General features: G+C 56.3%; 1 protein-coding gene and 1 long non-coding RNA gene across 5 annotated transcripts; one reads left to right on the top strand and one right to left on the bottom strand.

The window, feature by feature from the left end:
• The first annotated feature begins 55 nt into the window (after positions 1 to 55).
• LOC139079743 (uncharacterized) lies at positions 56 to 15,913 on the top strand. Of its 2 annotated transcripts, XR_011533656.1 has the most exons (3): positions 56 to 770; positions 5,111 to 6,143; positions 11,658 to 15,913. It is a non-coding gene; the product is annotated as an uncharacterized lncRNA (long non-coding RNA). The 2 variants fall into 2 exon arrangements; XR_011533655.1 differs by lacking the exon at positions 11,658 to 15,913 and having other exon boundaries at positions 5,111 to 8,526.
• SLC27A4 (solute carrier family 27 member 4) lies at positions 6,890 to 19,357 on the bottom strand. 3 transcript variants are annotated; one of them, XM_070596724.1, is made up of 13 exons: positions 19,268 to 19,357; positions 17,502 to 17,668; positions 15,519 to 15,913; positions 14,069 to 14,227; positions 12,136 to 12,205; positions 11,937 to 12,028; positions 11,026 to 11,135; positions 10,544 to 10,753; positions 10,256 to 10,382; positions 9,444 to 9,581; positions 9,052 to 9,216; positions 8,805 to 8,957; positions 6,890 to 7,729 (listed from the first exon to the last, which is right to left on the bottom strand). In XM_070596724.1, exons 2-13 carry the CDS (start codon positions 17,660 to 17,662, stop codon positions 7,572 to 7,574), a joined length of 1,938 nt encoding a protein of 645 aa, XP_070452825.1. In that variant the 5' UTR covers positions 17,663 to 17,668; positions 19,268 to 19,357; the 3' UTR covers positions 6,890 to 7,571. The 3 variants fall into 3 exon arrangements, with proteins under 3 accessions (XP_070452825.1, XP_008518197.1, XP_008518198.1); XM_008519975.2 differs by having other exon boundaries at positions 19,004 to 19,351; XM_008519976.2 differs by having other exon boundaries at positions 18,920 to 19,322.
• Between the last annotated feature and the right edge of the window lie 23 nt (positions 19,358 to 19,380).

Below are 19,380 nucleotides of genomic sequence, written 5' to 3'. Positions count from 1 at the left end.
GGCGGCACCCGGGGGGGGGAGCCATCGTCCTCAGCTATTGGAGGAAGCCTCGGAGCGCGGGGCGGAGGACGGGAGGCCGCGGGCGCTGCTGGGGGCTCGAGTTGCTCCCCGTCTGCCGTTTATGGAGCAGTGCAGAGAGCCCGGGTGGGCTGGGACTTGTACGAGCTATCGCTGGGTGGAGGGGAGTGTGACTGTGAGCATAGCGACTGTGAGCCATATTACTGTTTATTTGCATTAGTTACAAATGTCTCTCCAGTCCGCGCACCGCTTGGGCGAGCCTGTCCCCTCGTCTTGACCGGAGGTATAAACGACCCCCAAATCTTTATTTCCAGCCCAGAAATCTCTCTCCTGCGCTATCGACTCGCTATCCAACCGCCCCTTTCGCTGTCTATCTGGACTTCACTCATTCATCAGATAATTTCTTGCACGTCCTCCGTGTGCCAGGCGTTTTGGTCGGTGCTGTGGATGAAGTCAACTGGGTGGGCAAGGTTCTTGCCTTTAGGGCGCTCGCAGTCTAGTGGGGGAAATTAGCTCTAATCAAATAAACGTACCAATCATACTACTGTAAATTCTCAAACTGAAAGAAACGATCTGAAGTTAAAGGAACTTTAAAAAGAAAACGGACTGGACTAGATTTGCACTGAGCTCTAAAGCCTGAGTAGAGTTAACTCGGTGGATATGAAGGGAGAGAAACTTCTGGGAGCATTCCAGTGAGAACAGAAGGTGCGAGACTCTGGGTGGAGAACACGCTGGAGCATCATGAGAGGAAGGTAGGAATCGGGGAGCAGAGGGCCTGGTAAGAGATGAGGCTAGAAAGGTGGGCAGGGGTCACACTATTCCTTATGAGCCAGGTAAGAACTTCAATCTCTAAGGGCGATGGATGGCCTTTGAAGGGTTTGGGACGGGGTGACATTAGAACTGTGTCTTAAAATATCCTTTCTGGCTGCAGTTTGGACAATAGTTTGGAGGGGAACAAGGAAAGAGGTAGAGAGACCACTGGAGCCTGTTCCAAAAATCCAGGGCAGAAATGGAGTGAAGTGGATGTCTCAGGGTGTCTTTAAGCACAGCACTTCCAAAACCGAACTCAGCGTTGGTAGAGTATGGTCGTGTAGCCTGGTGGTTAAGGGCGGATATAATGATGTACAGACGGTCCTCGACTTATGATGGTTGGATTTAAAATTTTTTGTCTTTACAACTGTGTGAAAGCAATACGCATTCACTAGAAACCTAGCTTTGAATTTTGATCTTTTCCTGGGCTAGGGGAAGTGTGGTACAGTACTCTTGTGATGCTGGGCAACGGCAGGAAGCCTCATCTCCCACTTAGAAGCTGGATCACGAGGGTAAACAACCTCTACACTTACAACCACTCTGTAGCCAGACCACCATTCTGTTTTTCACTTTCAGTATTCAATAAATTACATGAGATATCCAACACTGTATTATAGGCTTTGTGTAGATAATTTTGCCCAACTGCAGGCTGATGTAAGTGTTCTGAGCACATTTAAGGTAGGCTAGGCTAAGCTATGATGTTCGGTAGGTGAGGTGTAGTAAATGCATTTTCTTTTTTTTTCTTTTAATTTTTTTCCTTTTTCTCCCCAAAGCCCCCCGGTACATAGTTGTATATTCTTTGTTGTGGGTCCTTCTAGTTGTGGCATGTGGGACGCTGCCTCAGCGTGGTTTGATGAGCAGTGCCATGTCCACGCCCAGGATTCGAATCAATCAAACACTGGGCCGCCTGCAGCAGAGCGCACGAACTTAACCACTTCGCCACAGGGCCAGCCCCTGCATTTTCGACTTACAGTGTTTTCAACTTACAGTGGGTTTATTGGGAGGTAACCCCATCGAAAGTCAAGGAAGATCTGTAATCACTAAGAGCTAGGAGTTCAACTGCCAGCTTTATATCCAGGTCCCACCATTTTCCCTAAAACAGGCTCTCCTCTGTCTTCCCCATCTCAAGAAGACCACTGCCATCCCCTGGAACACCCAAGCAAGAAACCCTGGACATTGTTTTTAATTCTCTCCCATATCCAGACAGTCACCAATTTGGATTTGTCTTGCTTCTAAGCTGATTTAGCACCCAAAATTCTTCCACCACCACCACTCCCATCACCTCTCACCTGCACCTGCTTCTCTGGCCTGCCTGCCTCCCACCTCCCTCCCTCTGGCCTTGGCTTCCTTGTGCAGTTCAACTCCTGGGACAGCCCTGAGCCCCTTCAACGTACCAGGCATCTTTCCAGGGCACTGGCAAACTGAGGACAAATGAGACATAGCCCTGGTCCTCGAAAAGTACAAAAGAATCCTGTGGTAAATGGAAAGGCCCCACAGTCTCCGTGCTGTGTGGTTAGGTCACTTTCCGCTCTCTTAGTTTCCCCAATCTGTAAAGAAGGCATGGGACCAAATGATCTCTTAAGGTCCTTTCAGCAAAAATATTCTAAGATTCTTCCAATGGCTCCTCCAAGCCTGAGCTCTAGAAACCTTGCCTGATTCATCTTTGATCCTTAGCTCATAGAAAGGAGCTTTATAGTTGTAGAGGTTTGGTAGGTGCTTGCTGAATGAATGAAGGAGTGAACACATATCACTCCTGCTCAAAGTCATTGAATGGCTTCTCTTTGCCAGCGAGGTAAAGGCCTACCTAGAGGGCATTCAGAGCCCTTCACAGCTTCTGTTCCTAGCTTACCTCCATGAATTGACTATCCTCTGACCCTGGGAGCTGCTGTCTCCTGGGTCTGGAACAGGAGAGCTGGGGAGCATTGGAAAAGCTTCATCCATTTGACAAACATTCATTGAGCATCTATTAAGTGCCAGGCCCAGTGCCAGTGCTGGGAACACAATGGCGAACAAAACCAGTGGGTCCCTGCCCTCCTGGGGCTGATGTTCCAGGAAAAGACATAAACCACAGTAAAAAATGGCCCACAAAGTGCAATCAGTGTTATGAAGGGGGCACATGGGGGGCTGTGGAGCTGGAAGAGGCCCCCTCATCCAGCCTTTGTGATCAGGGAAGGCTTCCCAGAGGAAGTCACCTCTAAGCCCAAGTCCCAAGGAATTGTGGGAGATGGAGGGGCATGTGGGAAAGCCAGAGGCATTCCCTCCTCCCTGCACATCTCAAGAGGCAGGGAGTCCTCCAGCTGCTTCTTGCATAGCCCCAAAGACTCGGAGCTCACTTCTGGGTAAATCAACCTATCCTGTGAATGCCTGGCTCTCGCTCCAGAAAGCCCTTCCTTCTCCTGCCCCTAAGCCTACCCTACTCAACCTCTAAAGTAGTAACAATAAGTCTATCATACATTCATTCAACGAGTATTTATTGAACACCCACTTTGCACCTGCTAGGTGCCGAACATACGTTGCCTGATTGATTCCTCGCAGGGACTATTATCATCCCCATTTTTCAAATGAGAACACGGAGGCTCAGAACTGATGGCTTGCCTGTGGGCCCATGAGGCCTCAACCCCAGCCTGTGGCGCCTTCAGGATCCCTAACCCCACTCACTGACCCTCGCTGCCTTCCCTTGGCCCAGGTTCAGCCATCTGCCTTCCCCGGGATCCACGCAGAAGAAGGGCTTGCACCCCATCCTCTGTCCCCTTCAGCAGGCCAGCCAGCCGGGCGTCGGCCTCTATCCCCTCTGAAGCTCCTAGGGAGACAATGGCGGCTGGAGACGGGGGCGGCGAGGCCGCGGGTGCCCCCATGCCCGCTGCCCTTTGTCTTGCCTTGCGCGCCCCGGGAGGCTGGGAGGCGCCTCTCGCAGGCTTCCTCCTCCCATTCTTGTGCTAATTGGGTGTCAAGCTGAGATCAGTGAGAAAGAAATCCGCCCCGGCTTGGGTTAAACTGCCGCCAAAGACGAGGGCTGAGCCCAGAATATCATTAGGCGGGGAGGAAGCAGGGCCCCATCCTCGGGGGGGAGGGGCCAGCCACGCATTCAGGCCCCTTTGAAAGTCACTCGGTCGCCCCTCGTCGCCACCGCCTCAATGGGCCTCTCGGAGGTATTTAACCTTCTTCCCAGGAATTGAAAGTGATACACCAAGCTCTGGCCTGGGCGGCCACTTGCCTGTCCCGAGGGCGGTAGGACCTCCGGGGACGCTGGAGGCAAGGCCCCTCCAGCGTCCCCGGGTGTAGGTTGCATATGGGAACACGGAAGCTCCGGGGAGGGGGCTTGCATCCCAGTGCTGCCATTCACAGACTCTGTGGTCTGTGGAGGGACTTTGCTCTCTGCACCTCAGATTCCTCGTCTGTGGAATGGGCATAAAAATAGCAGCTGCTTTGCGTTATGGATTCAATGAAATAATGCACATAAAGCGCTGCACACAGCACCTGGCACATAGGAAGGGCTCCATACGTGGTGGCCATCCCAAGTGTCAGGAAGTGGGTTTGACCTGAAACAAGGATTTTCTAGCAGAGCACCCAGTCTCTGGAGGCGTGCAAGTAGAAGTGCCCACAAAGGATTCACTTTTCACTTTTTGTATCTTGCCTCCACTCTCGCCCCACCCCACCCCTGCAGCCTCCTTAACCTGCTGGCCCTTCACCTCCAAGCTTTTATGACTTTGCTGTGCCTTCTGTTTGGGACTCCCCCCAGCCCCCTTCTGGGATGGCTCTTCCTGGAAACGCCTCTCTGACCATGAAACACGCCCCCTCCCCCCGCCCCCCAATGCTGGGTAAGGGTGCAGCTAAGCCCACACCCTTAGCTTCTTCACTGCTAGCCCCTCTCCCCGCCCCCAGACAGTGGGCTCCCTGAGGGCGGATCAGGGCCTGGGGCTCCAGCTTACTCCCTGTGCCCCCCCAATCCCCTCTCCTGACAGAGTAGGCCTTTCAAATCGACTCCATAGACGAACTTACGCACGCGGTGCTTTGTAAACCATCATGCACCATATAAACGTCAGGAAATGCCTAATAAACAGTAGTTCTTGTCAGTTAACTTCACGAGCACGTGTTGAACACCTGCTACGTGCATGGAGATGACCAGAGGCAGAGAAGAGCCCCGTGCAGCCCAGAGGCCCGCGAGTTTACTGTTTCATGGAGGGGCTGTGGGGGGGGCACGGCGGTGCAGAAGGGGGAAACAGGCCTAGTTTGGGATCTTAACATCTGAATATATCTTTTTCTTTTTTTTTTCCTTTTTGAGGAAGATTAGCCCTGAGCTAACATCTGCTGCCAATCCTTCTCTTTTTGCTGAGGAAGACTGGCTCTGAGCTACCATCCATGCCCATCTTCCTCTACTTTATATGTGGGACACCTACTACAGCATGGCTTGCTAAGCGGTGACATGTCCGCACTCGGAATCCAAACCAGGGAAACCCAGGTCATCGAAGCGGAACATGGAACTTAACCGCTGCGCCACCGGGCCAGTCACCTCTCCTTCTTTCTTTTAACTACCATGTTCTGAGCAGATAGCAGCAGCAGGCCCTGTGCCTAGTGTCCACACACGATCTCACTGCATGTTCACAACCATCCCGAGGTGGGGATTCCTAGACCTCCGTTTACAGGAGGGGAAACCGAGGCTTAGCCTGGCAAATGGAATTGAACGCAGGCCTGATTGACTCTCAAGATGGAGCTTTTAACCACCACTCCATACTGCCTTTTGGTGACTGTGTTCAACCTGGAGGAAGGAACAGGGCCCCCTGGGAGGCTCCTTTCTATTGGAGAGCACTTATTGCTGGAAGTGAAAGACAGGAAGCTTCACTGCCAGCCAAGTCCAGCCCCTTGGAAGTCCGACCAAAGGCCCATACAGGACCTTCTGGGCTGGGTACCCGGCTTGCGGGGGAAGTGGGCCCTCAGCCCCTCCTTTGCGCTTCCCAAGGTTGAGCTAAAAGGGCCGACAGGATTCTGCGAGGTCCACGCGCCCTCTGCTGGTCACACTGGGGCACTGCAGCTATGCCTGTGAGCCGGCAGTCAGTTCCCGCCCCTCGCGCCCCCAACCTCCTCTCCAAGGGTGGACTCCAGCTCTGCCCACCTCTCCCCACCTTCCCCCAGGACTGGCATCACACTTCTTATCTTTCAAAGGTCACTCCCCCAAGAGGCACCCCAGATTTCTCATCCTGGCCACCCTCCACCCAAACTGTCAGCTGCTGGCCTAGGGTGTGGCCCACAGTGAGCTCCACAGGCATGAATGGAATGGAAGCTCTTCGGGCTTTCCTGTTGTCTTCTGCACCAAGGAGGCGAGTGGAGGAGCGGGAGGGGCACGGGGCTGGGATTTGTATTCCAACTTCCCCTACTTGCTGTATGACCTCAGCCAAGTAACACAGACCGTGGTGAGGGTTAAACAGTGAGGATGAAGCCCCCGGTACACCCTGTCTGCTGCCCTGGGCCGTGTGGCCCCTTTTCCCATTGGGCTGTGCGCTTCCAGCCTGGGTGTGACTCTGGCGATGGGGCCTAGGGGACAGCTGGCTCTCCACTGGCACTGCTGACCCTACAGCCTTCATAAGACTCCAGAAAGCTTTCCTGGACTCTGCCAGGGCTGGTTAGGCAGCCTTGCCCTGGTCGCGCAGCCCCCAAACCCCTGGGAAATACACCCCAGGCCAAGGGAACAGCAGGAACAAGGGTGTGGAGATGGGATCCTGTCCTGGGTTAGGGCCCTCCCCTCATAATGGCTACCTTCAGCTTTCTGAATCCTCCTGATTATTCCCATTTCACAGACGAGGGAACTGAGTCACTTGCCCAAGGCCATAAGCTCATAAGTGACACAGCTGGTTGGGCTTCCAAGCTCATGCTGTTAAATACCTTGCCAGGCTCAGGTGGGGAATGCCTCCCACCTGAGACAACACATTGAGGGCAGGGGCTATGGGGTCTTACCTGCTGTATCCCCAAGTCCAAGTGAGTGAGTGAATGGATGAGTGAGTGAATGGGGCAGGAGGTAGGGCCTGAGCAGGCTGGGGGTGAGCTCAGGCGGCATGCACACGCTAGGGGAAGTCAAGGCAGAGTTTATTGGCCCCTGAGCGCCCCCCACCCCTCCTCATAGCCAGGCCAGGACTGAGATGGAGAAGGTGACATGGACAGACCCACAAAGACAGAAAGGCGCTGCCTGAGGGATAGCCAGGCAGCCACCCAGGGAGAGGAGGACAGGAGGAGGTGTTCTGTCCAAGCCACCTGCTGCAGGTTGGGGTCCGCCCTTCTGCAGGCCGAAGCAGGGCAGAGTGACACTTGAGCAGTTTGTGGGCCAGGATCCTCTTTGGCCACATGTTTGTCGGCCACTGCTGCTCCTGCCCACTCTGCTGGCTTCCTGAGTCTGGGGGCTTCTGCCCTGGTCCCATGTACAGCTCCCTGCTCTCTGGGAAGTCCTTGGTAACCCTCCACCTCCCCCTGCCCAGACCTAAGACATCATCCTGAGGGGCCCAGTCAGTCTCAGCCTGGGGCCCAGAGGCCCCGCCTAGCCTCAAAGACATATGTGGACATGAGGCTTTCACAGAAAGCCTCGGGGGGAGGTGGCAGTGGGTCACTTGGCAGTTTTGAGGGGGAGGGGGTCAGCACCTCGAGCCGAGGTGCTGGGTCCTGCTTGCTTTGGTCTGGCATTGCCCAGGACCCCTCTGGAGTAGGAGCTGGGGCTCTGGGTCCAGCCTCCACTGGCCCTCAGAGGGATTCGGGGCAAATCACAGCTTCTCCTCGCCTGCCTGGATGCGGCTGTAGGCCTCTCCGTCCAGTGGGACGTAGCGGCACTTCCGGGTGTCCAGGTAGAACAGCGGATCTTTCACAACCGCTGGGTCAAAGCCCTCCTTCCGCAGATCCGTCTTCAGTAACTTGAAGGTCCCTGAGGGGGCGGGGGAGATGGGGGGAAAAAGAGTCAGAGTCAGAGGGTAGAGTGCAGAGGCCCGAGTTCCAGGTACCCGACCGCCAGAGTTGAGGATGGGCAGAGAAGGAGGACTAGAGAGAACACAGGAAAGGGCATGCATGGGAGGAGGAGCACAGTGCTTTACAGTTTGCAAAAAAGGCTCCATCACATTTTGTCTCGCTTCTCAGAGCAGCCCTGGCAAAGGGGTGTGGGGGCCATGTTACCCGTCTCCTTTGCGCAGATGGGGAAACTGAGACCTGAAGAAGGGGAGATATTTGTCCAAGGCCACATACTGAGAGGACCAGAACTTGGGTCTCCTGTGATTACTCCCTTTGTTCAAGCACCTCCCAGGCACAGGCATAATCTCATTTAATCTGCACATCAACCCCAGAGACAGGGGCTCAACCTAATTCTATAGGTTCTAAGATGCACGTGTTTTAAAATTTTAACATCTCTGAAATAGTTTAATTAGCAGTGGTTTTCTTTCTTAATAGTATGTAATGTAAATTATGCATCTTTTAGTCCATCATATTAGCTACTGTACAGAGGACAAGACTGATGCTCAGAGAGGCACACCTCTGGGCCAACATCACACAGCTAGTAAGTGGTGGAGCTGGGATTTGAACCCAGGTATGATAGACTGACAAAAATGGCTACAGATTCCTCCCTTCCTTGTATGTACTGAGGGATGGCAGCTCTTTGACCCCAAGTGAGGCCAACAAAGAAGCACTCACTCCCAAATTGCGGGCAAATAAAATGGTTGTTTTAAGCCCTAAGTAAGAGTGGGGTATTTGTGCTGCCTCTCTGAACCCTGAGGTCTGACAGCTCCCCTGCCTCTCCTGGACAGAGAAGTCAAGGCCATCCTCCAATCCTCAGGGGGCTCGCAGTCCGTCAGGCCCCCCCTACTTCAGCTGGTTCAGGTGCTCCCAGGGGCCTGATACTGGGCAGGGGTCACATCAGTCAGGGAAGCCTTTCCAGCAAGGCAGGGGCTGGCATGATGACCACATGGGAGGTGGCCAGGAACCTGTGAGCTGGCGCAGGGGAGGAGACAGACCTGTTTTGTGCAGCTCCTGTGCAGGCAGGAAGCGCAGGAAGATGGGGCGGGCGTATAGGGGCAGCTCCTTCTCCAGGAGCCGTGCAAAGTGCTCTAGGTCACAGCTGCCAGCGGGGCTGGCCACAGCAGCCATTCCGGCCCGGCCCTCAGTTCCTGGGGGCAGCAGGGTGGATGGTGAGAGGCTGGCAGTGCCTCCTGCTGGCTTTTCCCCACACATCCCTGGCACCTCCTGCCTTCCCATACATACCTGGCACCTCGACACCATACACTGCCACGTCGGCCATGTCCAGCAGGCGGCTGAGCGTGCCTTCCACCTCCGTGGTGGACACATTCTCACCTTTCCAGCGAAACGTGTCCCCCGTGCGGTCTCGGAAGTACAGGTAGCCCAGCTCGTCCATCACCAGCACGTCACCTAGGGAGGGGTTGTGTGAGGCAGGGCGTGGGCAGGCCTGGCTTGTGGCCCAGTGACTTAGGCCAGGCAGTCCTTGCTGGATCCCAAGGATCTGCTCAACCATAAGGGCTGGGACTCGGGGAGTCCTGGGGAGGTGTTCTCTGAAGGTGGGGGAAGGCCCCTTTATTCCTCTCCACCCTGCCCAGCTCAAAGGGGCTATGAGGGGCTGGAGAGAGATGCCCACCCACCGGTGAGGTAGGCCTGGTCCCCCTTCTGGAAGACATCCTTGGCAATCTTCTTATTGTTGGCGCCGTGGTTGAGGTAGCCATCGAAGCGCCGCAGGGGGTCCTGCTGGATGATGCGGCCCACCAGCTGGCCTGGCTCACCTGGGGGCAGGAAAATGAGAGTCAGATTTGCCCTGAGTGGCCTCTTCCACCAGCTCCCCCACTCCCCAATGCACCCTGCATCTTGATCTGGCTTCTGTTCACACTGCTTCCCCTAGAAACACCCATTTCTGCCCCCAGCCCAGGAGCCCCGAGGGCAGGGAGCTTCTCTGAGCAGGTCTGGTACATGTAGGCACTCAGTCATGTCTGGTCACCAAACAGATGGTAAGATGAATAAATAAATGAAGGGTGGCCAAGCTCTACATGGACATCCTGACGAAAGCCAGCACTCCCTGGGCCCCTGGCTCTGCTCAAAGAGCTTTGTGTTCTTTACCACACATCATCCTTGGGGCAACCCCAGGAGGTGGTGCTACCATCAGCCCCACTTGCAGATGAGGGGACTAGGGCATAAAGCTAAGGGGCTGACCTAGGATCAATCCTAGTTGGCCTAGACCCAGGGTCCTCAACATGAAAGTGAATGAATGCACTGAGGGATGGATGGGATGGTGAATGAGTAGATGGATGGATGAAGAAAGAAATGCCTTGTAGTCCTAAGCAAAGAGCTAAGTGATGGCCACTGGTCAGAATAGGGCTCCCTACTCATTGACCCCTGTCCCATCTCCCTCCTGGGCCAATCTCTCCCCTTCTTAACACCCAATTCCAACCCCAGGGTAGACCTGGCTGGCAGGGAAGGCAGACGCCATCAGGCCCCCGGATCAGCTCCATGGTGTCCTCATTGACACGTACCAGCCGGATGGGGTACACGAAGGACAGAATGCGGCTGTTGAAGCCACAGGCTCCCACCTGCAAAGGCCAAGACTTGGGCCTGTGCTCTCCCACCATGGGCCCAACACTCGAGGGGTGGGGGGCTCTGCCACCCACACTCCCTCGCTGGAACCCTGCCCTCCCCTCTGCTGCAGTGCCTTCCCTGGTCCGTCCGCGCCCCGCCCCGACCTGGGCCGCACCTGGCTGTCGAAGTTGCCCAGGCTGCAGTTACACTCAGTGGCGCCATAGAACTCAGCCACCTGGGGGATGTGGAAGCGACTAGAAAATTCGGTCCAGATGGACTGCCGCAGGCCGTTGCCGAGCGCCATGCGCACCCGGTGCTGGTTCTCTGCCTCCCGGGGCGGCTGGTTCAGGAGGTAGCGGCAGAGTTCCCCAATATACTGCACGATCTGGGGGCAAGTGTGACGTGAGTCTGGGCCCCCAAGGTGTTGTCACTCACCACCTCTCAATCTCTCAGGTCCCAACCCTACTGGTCCTGACCCCACCCCCCTAGGGGCCCGCTGTGCCATCTGTGTCCTCTGGGCCTCCCCATCTGCACAACAGGAATGTTGCCCTGAATGAAGGACTGGCTGCCTCCAGCTGTCAGACAAACGTCCCCGAGTGGGGTTGGTGGGAGGTCAGCAGGCAGAGGGACAGCTCCTGCCCTTCCCTTCTCACTCACTGTGCAGTTGTACTTGATACAATCATCCCAGAACCGGGAAGCCGAGAACTTCTTCCGGATCACCACTGTCAGGCCGTGGAGCAGGCACTGCCCGATTCCCACGATGTTCCCTTAAGGCAGAGGGGTGGGCCCTGGAGGTCAGGGAGACGGAAGACCCTTCCCTCCAGAGCCTCCTCTGGCCCAGCCCAACCTCCTCAAAGGCCCTTTCCCCTGGTCTCTCTCTTTCCTGTCCTGTCCCTCCAAAACTAACTGATCCTGTCTCTCTCTAGTCACACACCTTCCATGGCTCCCCAGTGCCTCTGAGATCAAGTGCACATTCCTTAGACTATCCCCCGGGGCCTCTGGAGCCGGTCCCAAGCTCCTGCTCTCATGCTCGTAATGCGGCCATTCAGCCAGTGGGCACTGAGCTAGACCACCTGGCTTCTGCACTTCATATCTGCCTGCTTCAGGTGCACCTCCTTCAGGAAGCCTTCCCGGCCATCACTGGGCTCTTCTCTTGAGCTGAGCTCCTGCTCCCTGTCCCTCCCCAGACTCATGTGGGCTCCCATCATTGTCCTGCCCCAAATACACACTGGACTCTTAAGCAGCTTGAGGGCAGGAACTATATTTATTCCATCTCTGTCTTCCCTTAGGCCCCTAAGAGCAAGCAGCCAGGCTGTGCACACCTCTGGAAATGAACGGAACTGTCAGACCAGCCCAGGGGCCCTGCGGGACACAGACACCCACACCATCAGGCTGGTGTAGCCATCCTCATTCAGAGGAGAAGTCCAGTCAATGGCCACATCTGGATTTGAACCCAGATTTGATTCCAAAGCTCACGTGTTTCTACTATGACCTGCTGCCTGCCAAGAGGGGTGGCGTTCCTGAAGCTCTGGGGGCACTGGAGGCTGAGGAGGTGGGCCCAGGGTTACCTGCTGAGTGGTAGAGGGGGAGGCAGTTATAGACAATGTCGTTAGGCCGCATGCAGAATCCGTAGTAGACCAGGGCAGCCATGCGGTAATACCTGGGAGGGTAGGGGGCAGAGGGCTCAGTGAGGCCCTGGAAAGGCAGGAGGAGAGGCTCCCAGGCCCTGCCACCTCCAGCCCTCCCCCTGGGGCGCCTGCCCCTTACCTGCTGTGCACTACGATGGCAGCTTTGGGCAGCCCTGTGGTGCCCGATGTGTAGATGTACAAGAGCTTATCTGAAGAAAACAGACACGTGAGCAGCCGTGAGGGGCCAGCACAGGCCTGGGCATGGAGTCAGACAGAAGGACAAACCAACACCCACTCCCATCACATCTACCCCAGGAAGCCGACTCTGCTGACCCCAGACACCACTCTCTGCTCGAATGCCTGCATCCATTCTTTCAACAAACTTTTTCTGGGCCCTCGCTCTGTGTCAGGTGCAGGGAGATATCAGTGACTAAGACGGGCACAGCCCCTGCCCTGGCAGAGGTCACAGCCAAGTGGGACAGGCAGATGGGAGGACACAGGTAATCACAATATTGAGCACAGAGTGCCGGGAGGAGATGGGAAGCACAGGGTCTGGTAAGGCCCAGCAGCAGCACTTGACCCAGGTTTGCGGGAGGGCAGGTGGCACCAGGGAGGGCTTCCAGCTTCATTTCTTCTTTATCCTACCCTGTCACATTACAGTTTCTGTACAAGGCTCAGCCCCACCAGGCTGGTGGTTCCAGGAAGTCAGGAATGCCACTGGATGATCCTGCACATTTTATATCAGCCATCTCACACTCTGGATGCCTGCCGATGCAAGCCCTGTGCTAGGCACCATGAGGCCACCAGGCTGAACCAGTCAGAGTCCCTGGTCTCAAGTAGCCTACAAAGCACCCAGGAGATAAGATCTCAGTGTGGCAGAGGTTAAATGACAGTAATGACAATGACCAGCGACTGAGTACTTCCTCCCACACTCTAGCTCCAGGACTCGACCTACTATATCTTTGTCAATCCTCAAAGCCACTCCATGAAATAGGTGCTGTTACCAGCCCCAATTTTTTTCTTCTTCTCCCCAAAGCCCACAGTACATAGTCGTATATTCTAGTTGTAGGTCCTTCCAGCTCTGCTATATGGGATGCTGCCCCAGCATGGCTCGACGAGCGGTGCCATGTCCACGCCCAGAATCCAAACAGGTGAAACCCTGGGCCGCTGAAGTGGAGCATGTGAACCCAACCACCCAACCACCGGGCTGGCCCTGACTATCCTCAATTTTTTTTTGAGGAAGACTAGCCCTGAGCTAACATCTGCCAAGCTTTTTTTTTTTTTTTTTTCTGAGGAAGACTAGCCCTGAATTAACATCTGTGCCCATCTTCCTCTACTTTGTATGTGGGATGCCTACCACAGCATGGCTTAGCCAAGCGGTGCCATGACCGTGCCTGGGATCTGAATCGGCGAACCCCGGGCTACCAAAGTGGAACGTGAGCACTTAACCGCTGCGCCACTGGGCTGGCCCCTATTCCCAGTTTTACAGCTGTGGGAACCAAGGCTCAGAGGGCAGCTCAGGGTCACACAAAGGGAGCAGTAGAGCCAGGATGTGAACTCAGTCCAAGCTCTGAGCCACCAGGTGATGCAACAGGCTGTCTGCTTCACAAGGCAGGCTGGAGTGGAGAGGAAGAGAGGCAAGGGGGTCCAGGAGGCTGCCTCGAGGATGGAGGGGAAGGCAGGCAGCCCAGCACTAAACATGTGCTGGATGAATCTGCAGAGGACCTTGCTCCCAGCCCAACCCCAGCCGAAATTCCCACAAAGCAGGTTTCTGAGCTCCACATGATCCTGCATGTCAGGCATCAGCAAAGGTTTGTTCAACAAATCAGACTCAGGTTTTGTGAGCTCTTGTGTGCTCAGCACCAGGCCTGGCACTTTCATACACATCAGCTCATTTTACTTTCCTGGTAACCCCAGGGTTACTGTCCCCATGTTCCCAGATGGAAAAAGGAGGTCACATGACTCACTCCAGGTGACAAGGCAAGTTTGCAGAAGAACCCAAGCCGCTGACCCTCAGCCTGGTGCTCCGTCTTGGTCATCTTAGAACCCCTTTGTGGGAGTGGGGAGCTCACCTGTGAAGCCCTTGTCAGGGCGACTGGGAAGGTGGTTGGGGGCATCTGCCAACAGGGGATCCAGGTGCTTTGTGCCAGTGGGCACTGCACTGGGCTCCCAGGGGCCGGAGCAGAAGAGGAGGAGTGAGGGGTCCAGGCTGGCATGGATCTCAAAGACAGCTGTTGGGAGACAGGGCAGATTAGCAGGCAGGCCAGGAAACCCTGTGTCCCCAGGACCTCTGCTCGTGTCAGCACTGGGCATGCTGTCAGGGGAGACTGGCTGGATGCAGGGAGAGAGATGGGTGAAGCACAGGCACTCAATATAAGGAAGATGCTCATAGGAGTGACCGCTCCTGTTAGCTGCTGGCTAACTACACCACAGGCTCTCTCCATGCACTCTCCTGCTCACACACCCAGGAAGCAGAGACCAATAACAGCCTGTTTTACAGATGAGGAAATTGAGGCTCTGAGAATGGGAGGGACTTGCTCACAGCTAGAATGTGCTGGAGCTGGGACTCAGAGCCGCCTCTATCTCACACCAACGTCTGAGTTCCTACCCACTGTACTGTGCTGGTCTGTGGGGGATCCGTTAGAAGGGAGGAGTCGGGGTCAGAGGCCAGCAGCCCTCCAGCCTCTTCAGAGAGTAGGAACTTTCTCTCAGGCTCCCCTGAGCACTACAGACGTCCAGATACTCACTCACCCTGGACGCGGACCTGTCCTGGCCCACCTGGCTCCACTTCCTCTGGCTTCCTCTTGATTCACTCTATCCTCCTTGCTCTCCCTGCTACATCCTCCTTCCTCCCTTTCAGCAACTTAATAACCTTCCCTGTCTATCATTCCACAACCACAGCGGCATGGGCAAGAAGAACAGGGACACTGTGGTTGAGCCCAAGATCAAAGCCCGCTTCTGCCACTTACCAGTTATGTGACCTTGGGTGAGTTCCTCACACCACTCTGAACCTCGGTCTCCTCATCTGTAAAGCCTGGATGACAATCCCTACCTCACCAGGCTTTGTGAAGATGAAAGCTGCTTTTGTAAAGCACCAAGCTCAGTGCTCGGTCAGTACCCAATGTGGCAGCAAATAAAACATAAGCTCGGCAGGAAAGCAGGGAATGGATTCTTGTTCCCATTTTATAGACGAGGCAAATGAGGCCTAATTAGTCACAAGAATGGTTACCATTATATCTGAGGGCACCAGATAACAGTAGCATCAGCCTGTTAGTGCTTCAGGTGAAGTATCTTCTTGAAAGAGGTATGAGGTAGGTACCACAGTGAGGAAACTGAGGCCCAGAGAATACCATCTCTCACTCAGGATCTCCGGCTGACCAGCAGCAGACCCAGGCCGTCTGCTCCAGGGCTCATGCCCTTACCCACGGAGCTGCGCAGCCTCCCCCAGGGCTGGAGAGGGGTTGTGGTGTGTGCAAGGTCCCATGGGACTCCCTGCCTGTCCCCTGACACTTTGGGGCTCACCTGGGGCCATCTCGCTGCCAAAGATGAGGGCCCGGGCCTGGGAGGTGGTCAGGCATTGGCACAGGGCATCCCGGCGGAGGTTGGTGTTGATGAGTGCCGCCTCCACGCCCAACTTGGCCATGCCCAGCCACAGGCCCACAAACTCATTGCGGTTCTCCATGAAGAGGGCAGCCACATCGCCCGAGGCCAGGCCCTGGGTCTGCAGGAAGTTGGCCACGCTGCTCGAGTAGTTGTCCAGCTGGCGGAAGGTCCAGTGGGTGTCTGTGCCCTCGAAGATCAGGGCCGTCTTGTCAGGGTGGCGGCGAACCGTAGAGGCGAACAAAAGGGGCACTGTCTTCTGCTCCCGCAGGTACCGCCGGACTTTTACCTTCACTTTCAGGAGCACCATGCCGCCACTGGATGGGACCGAGCAAGGGAGCAGTGACTGTGGGGTTGGGAGTGAGGATCTCGATACCCTGGTCCAGGTTGCGGCTCCATGGGCCTGAGGCTCCTGAGCCTGATGACTTGCAACATTCCCCTTCTGGGCACCATTAGACGCACCAGCTCATCGATGCCACGCAGTAACACTAGGGACTGGGCAACTACTCCCTCCCTCGTGCAGGAGGGGAAACTAACGCTCTGCCAGTGCCATGGCTTGCCCCAGACTTCGTGGGTGGAATGTGGCCGAGCTAAGACTTGAACCTCAGTCCCCTCTGGCTCCAGAGTTCAACTCCTACTATCCTCTAAGCTCTGCTCTGAGTCTGCTGTTCTGTCGGAGCCTTCCAGGACTCCCCAAGTCAAAGTCCAAACTCCTCTTTCGGGACCTTCCACAGCCCCATATCATACCTCCCCACAATCAGCACAGTAAATAAAGGACAAGTTGGCAATTTGTCCAGTCTTCCCCACTGTGAGCCCAGCAAGGGCAGGGCTCTCTCTTGTTTACCACCTCATCCCCCAGGTCCTGCCCAGGGCCAGGCACAGGGTAGATGTTCAGTCAGTGTTTGTGGAATCGCTGGCAACATCCCCCTTTCCTGCCCCCCCCCCCCGCCACCTCTGACCCCTGAACTCTCCCAGATGCCTGGCCTCTATGCCTTTGCTGATGCTGTACCCTCTACCTGGAATCCCCTGCTCCTACCACCTTGAGGTGCCTCTCAAGTACAAATAATTTTCCTCCAGCTTCTCTGATTCCCCAAGGCCCCGGCCTGAAGCTGTCTCCCCTTGCTCCATGCTCCCACAGCTCTCTGCTGCTTCCACCCTTCCTGCGGTGGCCACTCAATACCGCCTTTTGCAGTCAACTCAGAGTGACAAACGCTGAGCTGCCTGTTCTGGACGTGGGTCACTGTGCTGGATGCTGAGACACTACTGTGAGCAAGGCTGCCAGGGTCTCTGCCTGCATGGCGCTGCCAGTTAGGGATTCACTGTGCCCCCTTCTTATCTCTCTGATCAGTCTGAGCTTGGCCCGGGACTGGGTCTGCCTTGATCCTCTCTGGGCCCCAGAGCCAGCACACTACCTGGCACAGAGCAGGTGGCAGTGGGTGTTTCTGGTACAGGGTATCCCTGTGGACCTTACCTGACCTTCTTTGGGGAGCAGATTCTCCCAGACATCTATTTGAGGCCCTGCTGTAGAACTTGGTGCCCTCTCAGATTCATGCCAACCCGAAGACAAGGCCTTTCCCACAGAGTTCCTCTTCACCCTCTCACAAGCTAGAGCATGTCCTGGGGACCCCTTGCAGATGGCTCCTCAACACATCTGTTGTCAGACGTATATCCTGGGCCCCCAAGTCTGCCCCAGGCTAAGGGACACCAAGTTAGGGAGATTTCCCAGGAGGAAACTTTGACCTTGGAGATGGAAGTGCCAGGTGCTACTGCCAGGAGCAAGGTATGGTGCAGAGGCTGCTCCTTCAGGGCCCACGTGCCCTGTGCTGGTAGAGGCCACAGAGTCCGGTCTGGGGAGATTTTAGGGATTAGGAGCCCAGCTTGGTGTGAGAGACCTCAGGTACTCACAAGACATCGCGTCTGATGGTCTTGATGAAGATCCGGATGAAGGGCCAGCCGCCAGACCCCAGGTAGAGGAGCAGAAGGGAGAACCCCACTTGGGCCCAGGGCAGTTTCAGCACCAGCCTGGAGAACAGCAACATCCCCACCAGAGATGCCCCGAGGAGCATTGTGGCCTGTGGGCACAAGGCAGTCAGTGGACCCAGATGTCTGGGTCTCCCACCTCCTGACCCAGGCAGCCAGGCCACTATGATCCCAAAGGGTCTACCATACTGAGGCTTAGCCATACTGAGTAGGGTGGCTGAGAACGAGGTCCCTTTCCAGGGCTGTCTGGGAGGGGCAGGCTATAGGCATGGGACTTGAGGTTTGGAGTCCCAGGGGTGACAGGCAGGAGGCTGGGTTCTAACTTCCTAGTCCCATCTCTGCCTACGACACTCTGAGTGACCTTGGGCAAGTTCCTTTCCCACTTTAGCCCTCAGTCTTCCCCTCTGCGCGATGGGTGTAGTGAGACTCGCTCTCAGAGGCCTTTCCAGCTAAAACAGATCAGTCTACTCTCCTGACATCCAGGGTCCCTAATCAAAATGGCTTAGAGGCAGGTATTGACCTAAGTGCCTCTGGCTCGACTCCCCATCTAGAGACCGAGGGAGGTTCTGTGGATGACCAGGCTAAACCACAACACCCAAAGGAGCAGCTTCCTGGGGAGGGGCCCTGCTCAGTCCCTGCCTACGGCCTGGGGGGCAGCGCCATACCTCGGCTGGCCCATAGAGGGCGACGGAGCAGACAGGTTAGAGCCCGGGGGTGCCTGAGAGGTGACCGCCCAGAGGGGAAAGGTAATTGAGGGAGAGGAAGCAGGCATTGAAGGCACTCCCCACAAACACACTCAGCAAATCACTCAGATGAATCTTTGGGGGTTGGGGTTTAGGGAGAGGGGAACGGCCCGGCTGGGCTGAGATTAGGACTCTTGGGCTCTATTGTTGGCGCTTTTACGGACTTGCTCAAGGGGGCAGCCAATGGGATTCAGTTTTCCTTCGGGTTCTCCTGTTCCTGGGGAGGGGGCTGAAGGTCAAGGCTGTGATGTAGCCTAAGAGTCTCCAAACCAGGATAAGGATATGTTCTGAACCACAAGGAGCCCTTATGAACCATCTCCCCCTCCTCCACGAGAACAGCGAAAGCCGGGAGGAGGGCCGAACTAGCGTCCCCAACTCCAACACAAGGGTTTCCAAGGCCCTCAGATCTCTGGCCTCCCACAGCCCACCAGAGCAGAGGGCAGGAACTCGACCCGGAAGGCTGGGGCTTGGGGCTAGGAGGGAAGGGGATACCCAGTTCCCTCAGGCCCCCGTCCGTCACTGCAGACCGCTCTGCCCCTAAAGAGCCAGGGTGGCAGAGCGCCCGGCAAGGAGACAGAGCGGTAGGGTGCGACGCCTCACCCCAGGCAGGCGCTGTCAACTCCTCCCCGACGCGGCCCGGGATATTCCTCCGCCCAGGGACCCACTGGCCTGGCCTGTGCTCACCCGGCGTCGGCCCCGCCGCGCGGCGCCCCGTCCAGATGCGGCCCGACTCCAGTGGCGGAGCGGGGAAAGCGAGGGGCATTAGCTGCCTCTAGGTGCGTAGAGCCCGGTCTCAGCCGCAACTCGCCGGCTCTGCGTCCTGCATGGCCTGGCCGCCCGAACCGCCCCGCCCGCCCGCGGCGCTCCTCCCCCGTCCGCCTCCTGCAACCCAAACCGGCTGCGCGGGCCGGCAGCACCGCCTCTCGCCCCTTCCCCACGGCCAGCGACCTCAGCCAGCGGCACAGCCCCAGCACGCCCGACGCCACCCGGCCCAGCCCGTCCTGCGCGCGCGACGGCCTCGGGCGGCGCCTCGCGCGGCACCCTGGGAGTTGTAGTCCGCA

Source organism: Equus przewalskii, chromosome 26 (genome assembly GCF_037783145.1).
Source record: "Equus przewalskii isolate Varuska chromosome 26, EquPr2, whole genome shotgun sequence".
In the NCBI taxonomy this organism is placed as follows: Eukaryota; Metazoa; Chordata; class Mammalia; order Perissodactyla; family Equidae; genus Equus; species Equus przewalskii.
Note: the sequence above shows the minus strand (reverse complement) of the source record. Positions and strands in the feature narration are given on the sequence as shown.